This window comes from Wolffia australiana, chromosome 8 (genome assembly GCF_029677425.1).
Source record: "Wolffia australiana isolate 7733 chromosome 8, ASM2967742v1".
NCBI lineage: Eukaryota > Viridiplantae > Streptophyta > Magnoliopsida > Alismatales > Araceae > Wolffia > Wolffia australiana.
The window spans coordinates 11269263-11280000 of NC_135842.1; the positions used below are offsets into that span (position 1 = coordinate 11269263).

General features: G+C 38.1%; 1 protein-coding gene across 2 annotated transcripts; it reads right to left on the minus strand.

The window, feature by feature from the left end:
* Window positions 1–2224: 2224 nt before the first annotated feature.
* On the minus strand, window positions 2225–4577 carry LOC144707073 (uncharacterized). Of its 2 annotated transcripts, none has more exons than XM_078580196.1 (3): window positions 4372–4577; window positions 3716–3887; window positions 2225–2481 (listed from the first exon to the last, which is right to left on the minus strand). In XM_078580196.1, the coding sequence occupies exons 2-3, from the start codon at window positions 3865–3867 to the stop codon at window positions 2403–2405; spliced, it is 231 nt and encodes a 76-aa protein (XP_078436322.1). In that variant the 5' UTR covers window positions 3868–3887; window positions 4372–4577; the 3' UTR covers window positions 2225–2402. The 2 variants fall into 2 exon arrangements, with proteins under 2 accessions (XP_078436322.1, XP_078436321.1); XM_078580195.1 differs by having other exon boundaries at window positions 4408–4573.
* Between the last annotated feature and the right edge of the window lie 6161 nt (window positions 4578–10738).

A 10738-nucleotide genomic window follows, 5' to 3' on the forward strand; every position in this document is an offset into this window, starting at 1 on the left:
AGTGATGGGATGATGATGATTCATTATCAATTGATGGATGATGATGACGAGTATGGCTGAAAACTCGCCCCAAGTGAGGGAATTATTCCACGCCACAGGACTATAGTTGGACGTATGAGTTAACAGCACGATCGTGCGGGATGGGGATGCTGGTCGGCTCGGGATGATATTTTTCCAGAAGCACATCCCAATTTTTGGGTCATCCGAGATGAACCCGTCCCAGAAGCTTCTCATCTGGGAATAGGGATGGTCATGCGGTCCGGTCCGGTTCTTTCGGCCGCTGTGTGATTTTTTCGATCGCACGAAAGGGGTAGTTCGATGACTGGTGCGAAATTGTGGGAAAAAATCTCATCGCATGTCGCACAAATTCGCACAGGGGGGAGAGAGCTAGCGAGACTGAGAGAGAGAGAAATGCGATAAAGAAGGAGAGAGGGATAGAGGACCGAGCTACATAGTCAATGGAGGGAGGGAAGATGAGCGGGAGAGAGAATAGCGAGAAAGAGAGAGGGAGAGAGAGAAGAGTGACAGAGAGCAAGAACAAGGATGAGAGAAGAGCGACAGAGAGTGAGAGAGAGGAGCGCGAGAGAGAGATATAAGAGCGATAGAGATAGAGAAACAGGGAGAGAGGAACCAGAGAGAGAGAGAGAGAGAGAAGAGCGCAAGAGAGAGGAAATGAGAGAGAGAGAGAGAGGGAAGAGCGCGAGGGGAAAGAGGGACAGAGACGAACAAGGGAGAGAGAAGAGCAAGAGAGGGAAAGAGGGAGAGAGAACGAGAGAGTGAGGGAAGAGCGATAGAGAGATGAACGAGAGAGAGGAACGACAGAGCGAGAGAAGAGCGCCAGAGAGAAAGAGGGAGAGAGAGAAAGAGGGACAGAGATGAACGAGAGAAAGAAGAGCACGAGAAAGAAAGAGGGAGAGAGAGGAATGAGAGAGCGAGAGAAGAGCACCAGAGAGAGAGAAGAGCGATAGAGAGAGGAACGAGAGAGCGAGAGAAGAGGGATAGAGAGAGGAAAGAGAGAGAGAGAGAGAGAGAGAGAGAGACAGAGCATGATTTCTGTCATCCAAGAGCAGATGAGAGAGAGAGAGAGAGGAGGAATGCATGACTCTATAGAGGGTAACTCTGCTTCCCCCTCTCTCTCGCTCCCTTAGAGCGAGAAAGAGGGAGAGAGAGAGAGAGAGAGAGAAAAGCTGAGCTTTGCTATACCAGCAGAGACAAAAACAGACGAGAAACAGAAGGGGAAGATATAAACAGCAGTCGAACAGAGTATACAACAACCAAAATTATAAAACTGCATCCAACAACGGCGAATCAAACTCCAGCCAAACCCGCAGGAAAACCTTCACGATAACTGCATGATACTCTTTGCCAAGTAGCAAGCGAGCAGCCTCTCCGATGTGGAAGTGTCAGATGGAAGAGGGGAAGCGAGACTGTCGCCGGCGCAATTAAAAAAAATCGCACAGATTCGCACATTCGCACCGCACAGGCCCATGGCCGATGTGCAGTGCGATTAACTGTATAAGTGTCCGATGTGCGGTCCGTAAAATCGAACCGGACCGCACATCGGACTCTTTCCGCACCGGTCGCACGAAAGGACCAACCCTATCTGGGAACAGTCCAGTCAGGGACTTGTCGTGTCCAAAACTGTCCTGTTCGGGAACCATCTCATTAGGAAACAGGTGCACCCCTGTCGTCAAGATTAGTTATGACATCGGCAACGGAAAAAGATAGACATTCTGATTCATAGAAGTTTTAAATTTGAGAACAAAATAATTGATGAAGATTTAGTACATAGTTCCTGTCTGACATCCCGGAACAAAAAAACCGCCCCATTCTTTCAGTGGATGAATTTCCGTCTTGTCCGACGTCCATGGAAGGGATGGCTTTTCATCCCTGGACAAAATAACCGTCCAGTCCCCATTCCTACACTATACTCATTGGAGCACTCACTGATGAAAATTCACTACGTTCAACGCAAAAATTACGATTTTTACAAATTTTGAACTCGCAACCTCAATCCACAGACTGAACCTGTAGGCCAATCAGCCACATTATTCATTTATTTAATTGACAGTTTCTTGATATATAAATGACAAAACCAGGCAATGGTTCAAAAAAATCAAAGTGCACTGCACAATGACAGCACAACTACCCAATGCCCCTGGTCGGACCATCCATCACAACGAGGACAATGACAAATCATCAACTGATGAGAGATGATGACATGGACAGTATCGAACCTTATCCTCAATATGCTGAGAGTCATATCATAAATGCTCTTCTTTTAGAGATGACTTTCTAGGAAGCATTCAAATATATTACCAGGATTGGAAACAAGGCCAGTGGTTACATCAGCATGAAGAGAGCAGATGTGGTATTTGACCAGAAACAGATAATCCACCACACTAGTTCTTGTCCTCCTTGGGAATTTCCTTTTTGGGAACTTTGGACTCCAACTCCTTCGCTGCTGTACGCTCGCCATTTCTAAATACAAGAACAAACCAAGAATACTGTTAAGAAAATGTTGATAGAGAATCTTATAATTGAACTGAAAATAGTGGCATTTATTTTGAGACCGATGCGATTGAGCTTAAAAATGAATCATCAAAATATGTTTGAAAATTGGAGATGAAGTGTCCCGTCATCGATGAAGAGTCTTCATCTTCCATCATCATGATCTAGCGTCCGTCCAAGTATGATGATGATGGAATATGACCATTATCGGCACCTTTGTTAACCTCACTCAGTTGACTAGAGACAATGGGGAGATTGTCATCATTATAATTTTTTGTCGTGCAAAATGATGATGATGATACTGACAACGATGATGATGACGATGGCAATGGTGATGATGAATGATGAAATAATTGGTGTTGATAATGATGGATCTTTGGATGACAATGACAATTTTCATCATCGTCTGCAAACGATAGATGTAGAACTACTTGGTAGCAGAGATCGTCATTATTATTGTCATTCATCCTGCAAAGCAATGATGGTGATAACAACGATGACAATGATGATGTGACGATGATGATGATGATGATGAGGATGATGAGGAAAACATAAATGTCACCATAACATAAGCTGCAGACAATAAAGATGAATTTATTGGTGATGATAATTAAAGGTACTTTGGACAACGATGATGGTTTTCATCATTGTCTGCAAACACTATGTGGAGAAATACTTGGCGCAGAGACTGTCATCATTATCATCGTTTGTCTTGCAAAACGATGATGGTGATGACGACGATGTCAATGATGATATGAAGATGATGATGATGATGATGAGGATGATGCAAACTCACTGTAACCTAACCTGCTGACCACAAAGATGAATTTATCAGTAATGACAATTAAGTTATTTTTTACGATAATTAAGAGTACTTTGGACAACGATGACGGTTTTCATCATCATCTGCAAACACTAGGCAGAGAATTACTTGGCGGCGGAGACCATCATCACTGTCATCGTTTGTCCTGCTAAACAATGATGGTGATGAGGACGATGTCAATGATGATATGATGATGATGATGATGATGATGATGATGACGACGATGATGAGGATGACGTAAAATCACTGTAACCCAAGCTGCTGACGATAAAGATGAAGTTATCAGTGATGACAATTAAGATATTTTTTATGATAATTAAGGGTCTTGGGACGATGACAACGGTTTTCATCACTGTCTGCAAACACTAGATGGTGATTTACTTGGCGGCGGAGGCGGATTCCTCCTCGAGCCAGTGCCGGATCTGGCGGACGTTGCGGCGGAAGACGGCGGCGGATTGCTTGACATCACTCCGGAAGAGCAGCACTGCCGCCGTCACGCCGGCGACTGTGAGAATGAAATTCGTCAGAGCCATATTCCAAAACCTCCCAATTCCTGTAATGGAAAACTTGACAATTAATAAAATTGCAGTTCAATGATGCAGATTAAAGAGAAACAAATGCCGATTGAGCGGAATTAAATTGGTGTTTTAAGGTAAGAACAAGCACCTAAAACCTAATTGGTCATAGCAACATGGAAAAGTGAACAAAATCTTTAAAACTGCTTTCGTCTAAGAGGTTAGGTCATCCGGATCGGCGATCACGAGTAAAAACGTGACCTGATTTCCTAGTTTTAAATCTCGTTGGGGATTCCGGGAAGACATTTGACGCTCGCCCAAGATCGAAAGGCGGAAAATTGAAACATTTTCTTAAAAGAAAATTAGCAGACACGGAAGGGATGTAAATCAAGCAGAAAAGATTATTCGGAGATTGCTACTATTACATAAATCGCAACGGATGTAAATGTCCTCGAGGAAGATTATACGAACGGAAATAACAAAGAATCCGAGAAATTTTTGAAAAATTGTATCTTGTTATACCTACAACTCGCAATTCTTGTTAGTCAAACGTACTACCTTCCAAGCGGCGGAGGATTAGGCTGGAGAAGATGGCAAGGTCCGGCGATGAGATGAAGCGGGAGGATCGAAACGGAAAGAGATTGATGAATCTCTTTTGAATCAAGAGGGATGATTTCTTTACATATATTTTCCGCAGTAAACCAAAAAATTAGAGAGAGAGAGAGAGAGAGAGAGAGATAAATCTTGATCACTGAAAACACAATAAAATGATATTGATCACTGAAAGAGTCTAAAAAGAACGATTGAGAAAAAGAGAAAGGAGAGAGAGATGAATGACAATAAACTTGGTCTTGATCACAGAAACACAGAGAGAGAGAGAGAGAGAGAGATTAAATCACAGTAAACTTAATCTTGATCACAGCAAGAGAGAGATGAAACACAGTAAAATTGATGTAGAGAGCTGATCAAAGAGAGATAAATTAATGCAAAAATGATATTAATAACTGATAGAGTCTAAATGAGCATGACTGAGAGAGAGGGAAAGAGAAATAGAGAGATAAATGACAATAAACTTGGTCTTGATCACAGAAACACAGAGAGAGATTATATCACAGTAAACTTAATCTTGATCACAGCAAGAGAGAGAGATGAAACACAGTAAAATTGACACTGAGAGCTGATGAAAGAGAGATAAATCAATGTAAAAATGATCTTAATCACTGACAGAGTCTGAATCAGCATGACAATAAAATTGATCTTCACCACAGAAACATAGAGACAGAGCGAGATTAAATCACAGTAATCATAATCTTGGTCACAGCAAGAGAGAGAGATGAACCGTAGTAAAATTGATATTGAGAGCTGATGAAAGATAGATAAGTCAATGTAAAAATGATCTTGATCACTGAGAGAGTCTAAATGAGAATGACTGAAAGGGAGGAGAGAGAAAGAGAGAGATAAATGACAATAAAATTGGTCTTCACCACAGAAACACAGAGAGAGAGGGAGAGATTAAATCACAACTGTCCAAATCTTGATTACAGCAAGAGAGAGAGAGAGAGAAAGAGTTAAATCACAGTAAATTGATCTTGATAGGAGATTAAAAAGCGATAAATCACTGTAAGAAGGAACTTGATTACTTAAAGAGTCTAAATCAGAATGACTGAGAGAGAGGGATACAGAGAGAGAGAGAGAGAGAGAAATGAATGACAATAAAATTGGTCTTAATCAACAGAAACACAGAGAGAGATTGAGAGAGAGAAATTACAGTAAATTTGATCTTGATAGCTGAAAAAGATAAATAAATCACAATAAAATTGATCTCAGAAGTTAGACCATAGAAAGAGAGAGGGGGCAAGAGAGCATATCACAAATGAAGTGGTATTGAGTGTGCATAGAGAAATACATCACAATAAAATTATCTTCATCACATACTGAATGATATAATTCACTGTAAATTTATATTAGTATGATAAAGAGAATGAGAAAATCACAGACAAATAGAGAGAGATAAATCAGAATCAAAACTATCTTGATCACAGAAATAAGAATGAGAGGTAAAACAGAGTAAGTTTGATATTGATTACAATCAGAGAGAGTAATCATGTTAGGATTGTGATCGCAAACAAATAAACAAATCAAGATAAATTGTATGTTGATGATAGAAAGATAGGGTGGGTGGGAGAGGATATTCCAATAAATTTGATATTGATCACAAAAGAGGGAGAGATAGATCGCAGTAAAATTGATGTTTGTCAGAGAGATACATCACAGTAAAACTGCTGTCGGTCAAAAATGTAAGTAGGGTATGTGATATTTAATATTTTCAGAATTTCACTTGTCACCATACCCTTAAAAAGCTACCAAGCCTTGATGCACTTGAGATCTTGATATTCAACATTTGGACCCATAATTGATGCAAGTCTTTGAGATAGATATGAACTATATTTCATTTTAAGAAGCCTTGTGAAATTGTGGCAACAAAAATATTTTTTGATTTCTTTTCATATAAACAACAACACACCTCAATAATTTTTATTTATATTCATATTAAATTTCTTCTCATCCTAAAAATTTTCAGTAGACAAATGCATTTGATGTGACATTTTCATTGGATGAAATTCATTTGATTATACATCAAAAAATCAAAATATCAGACAGTTGAAAATTTAAATTATATGTTAATTTTTTATAGTTTTATATTCTGAAAATTTTCATTCCATATTTTATTTATGAATAATGATGAGATGTGCCATGTATTAAATTGGAAAAAAAATATTATTGATACTTTCGTTTCTATATCATCAGTTATGATTGATGGAATTATATGACCTGAAATCCAGTCGTAGATGATGCGAAATGATGTGTTAGAGGTCAGACCTACAACACTAAGGATATCTTGTAGATGGCTGGTTGTGTTTTTTCTATGACTTATGAGTCCCAATGAATATGACTGAGTGATCAAGATGGGATTACCAATCCTCTGCATAAGGGGAGACAAACTCAAGTAAGATGATGCGATGAAATACTTGGTCAAGGTAGTAAAAATATTAGAAAAGGATTTTTTCTGATGATTTAACAAAATGCATCAATACTAATTAAATTGGCCAATTTAATTTTGACTTCTGACCATGCCCTAACTCATTCTACAAGCATCACCCAAATAAGGGATTATTTGGGTTCCATGAAATGAATGATTAATTTTCGTAACACAGGATATTTCTTGTCACTTCACGTGTTGGCAGCTCAACCTATTAACTGTTAGATGTTCATATATATCTTAAATTATTCCATGAATAAGTAATCTATATTTTAATGTAATTAATTAATTGGATTAGACAATATAGAGTCATTTGGATCATGGATTTATTAATTAAATCAGTACATAGGCTTAAAGGGTTGCACACACAAGTTTTATAATATGTCATATGATATACTTCCAGTGTAAGACTTTTTTATGAAAAACTCTGTAAAATTAAAATGACCCAAAATTTTAGTGAGAGATACCCTTGCAAGTCTTCCCTTGGGCACCCCCTTCTTATCCCTTATTCTTGAGTGATATTTCTTCCTGGTATGATTGGAATGGTTAAAAGATATTATGAGCTCAATTATGTTGCTGGACGAGCATAAGAAGAGGAGATCTGATGTGTCGAGTATTCATGGATACCTTTAGATGCCAGACATTTGATGGGCTTGAGATGACTCTTTCCAATAATGAAAAGATACTAGGTTCAACTTTATGCTTGGTGATTTAATCATGGTAAGTTTTTTCTTGTTTCAAAGGTTTGATTCCATTCATTTTTAATGTTATGATCTCATTTTGGATTATAAATGATGGAAAAACCTACTAATGGTTTCATGAAACTCTAATCAAGCCCATATTTTAGACTGAGGTGTTTACATAAGACAACTCAAAGACAATTTTTATGTGTAGATGCTTTCAATACATGTTTTAATGATTTCACTTGAAACTATATATTGAAATGAAATTATGTTTGAAAATATTTTTTGTGAAGATTTATTTTTTATAAAATAAAAAATAAAGATAGATATATGACCTTCCGCATTTCTATCTTTCAAAGTCACATATAAGTCTAAGAAAACATTTTTTCCATAAGTATTGTAAGATAGATATATACATCTAATAATGTTATTGATATTACTTTACTATCGACTACATGAAAAATTTAATGCATTAAAATAATTAAATATGTGTATTATCAAATGTAAGATCATTAAATCTATTTTTAAATTGATATTCTAATTTTTGGATTTAATCAAGTTTTTAAGGAGTTTTTAGCCTTAAAGAACTTGATTTTATGATTCAGAATATATTTTTTACGAATATTATGAACTTAAATTCAGAGAGATATGGATTTTCTAAGTAGAAATATATATTTATTATATTTTTATTACTTAGTATTTATCATATAATAATTTATTAATCTATTTTTTGGCTTTAAAATGTGCCCGCCATGTGTTGCCATTCGATTCGTCGAATGGAGACCAATCGTACACTTCTCCAACGGTTAGCTGCGCTAATCGTTATGAAAAGACACAATTATGGAATCACAGATCATGATGCCATTTACGCAAATTATTAGATGACACAGTGAAATTTTGCTCGTAGGATGTCACGTGTACATGTGGTGCACACGTGTATCCCTACAATTGAGTAAAAGCGAAAAGATGCTAACGCGACATGAAGAAATACATGTCGCTTCAGATAATGATAAGGAAATCTTCTTTTTTTTCTTACATGAATGAAGTGTGTCAGCTCATCATTCACTAAAAAAGAGAGAAAAAGTGAACTGCATGATGTGGCGTGCGGCAACGCAATGCCAAAACATGCAATAATGAAATTATAAAAAGCATTTTTTTGTCTTTTTCTCTTATAGGTACATGTGGAAACTTTTGAAGTTCCCGAACACAAAAAATGAGGCTATCAAAATCATTACTTATATTTGACGATTGAACAGCTCAAAGGAAAACGGAAAAGAGGAAGTATCAGTAGTGATGATGAGGAGAGAGAAAAAATGAAGCATAGGATTGCTCCAAATTCAAACGCAATATCTGACAATCCACAAGTCCGAATGAGCTGAAATTTTGATTGTTGCTGCATATCCCCTTCCTCTTTCCATCCACATCCTGTGATCTATAAATAGAGGTGTGGATCACTATCAAAATCACCCTTAAACTTGTTTCCTACTCATGTGGACTGATTGAAAGATAGTGACTTTTTGAGATCTATCAAGTGTGTTCTTAGTGCCTTGGGTGTGTGGGAAAAAGCAACAGAGAAGAGGGGGAGCTTACCTACACTCTCAAATGGCCGTGATCCTGGGAAAACATAAGGATCTACGGTAAGCATCTTAGCCTTACATTGCTCTTTCTCGACATCATCGGTAGCGTAATTTGACTCCACAATCACATCTCATCATCACGCCACCTCCTTTCTGTTGGGTTCTATAGGCCTTGATCTAAATAAAGAAATCATAACGATATGCAGCACAAGACTTTTGTGAAATCGCACGGCATCTATAAAATCATGAAGCAAAGTATCTGTGCACAGATCTCATCATGATTTCTTGGAACCCGGAGTGAGACGAGTCAAGCTGCTCAAGTGTGCAGACTCTAGACATAGCCAACAGTCTTCGGCATGTCAAATCTCCTCCATCTTTTTAACGAGCCCCGTTCAATCTCAGTCGCCATTCTTACATCGTGTCGATCGCATCGAGAGTGGAGAGGGGGTATGGTGAGAAGGGAGAAGAAGGGGAAGGCCCCTGAATAATTCTGGCCTGGGTGAATTTCATTCAGGGCCTTCCCCTATTTATATTAAGTGAATATTTTTCATAAAACCCCCCAAAACTTAAGTATATCTTCCGATGTCAATAAACTATTTGTGTGTGACCCTCTAGGCACATGTATCAGTCTAGTTAACGACTCCAGCAACCAAATAACCTTTATTGGTCTTCCAAATTAATTAACTATATCGTATAGATTAATTAATGTTGGATTGATTTAACCCAATCAATAGGTCGAGTCTTCAACACGTCGGGTGCCAAGCTACACCTCATGCTCTAGAAGATACAAAGGAGTGTGTCTCGACTCACTCTTGGAACATGTTCGTCATCGGTTACCATTTATGTATAGTCCTCCATCCACTTGATGCTCTTAGGACAACTTAGGGCATGGTCAATTGTCAAAACCTAATCGGTGATCTGAGTTAGTACTGATGCATTTGGAAATCATTAGAGAACTCTTCTCCGATATTTCACTACCTTGGCCCAAGACTTCATCGCATCATCTCCTTGAGTTGTAATCTCTTATACCGAGGGTGGACGATCCCATCTTGGTCCCATCTCTTATACTCAATCGTCTTTGTGAACTTCTTGATGCACCCGAACTAAGACTATTTAGAATCCCATGAATAGGGACACGTAGGTCATAGTCAAAGTACAACAGTACGTTCACAAGACGTCTTTGGTGTCTCAAGTCTAAGGACAACTTACACAACCGTGACGTGAATCAACCTGATTGACAGTTTGGTATAATACCATTCAGGGATTTGTATGGATCAATTTAGTGAACTCTTTCCATTAAAGAGCACCCACTATCTATCCTTAGTGTCTCCATGCTAATGGCTACGGGACCGGCCGTACTCATCATATGAGTGAGGCTAGATATTGTTATTCTATCTGGATACTTCGATGTTCTTATCGTGTATCCTTCACATAGGAATATTTAGAACACATGCTTAAAGACTGGTGATCTCTGTATTATGATCTCATCATAATTCATTAAGTTCGATCATGTATTCGTGGACTTCATTATAAGCATCACATGTGCACTACAATCATTATGTTCTTTTAATGAACATGGGACAAGACAT

Excerpts from the sequence above, each read along its gene's own strand:
- LOC144707073 (XM_078580196.1), bottom strand. The coding sequence starts at position 3,867 with ATGGCTCTGACGAATTTCATTCTCACAGTCGCCGGCGTGACGGCGGCA. Across the intron at positions 2,482-3,715 it reads GAATCCGCCTCCGCCGCCAA|AAATGGCGAGCGTACAGCAG; the intron begins GTAAATCACCAT and ends TCTTGTATTTAG.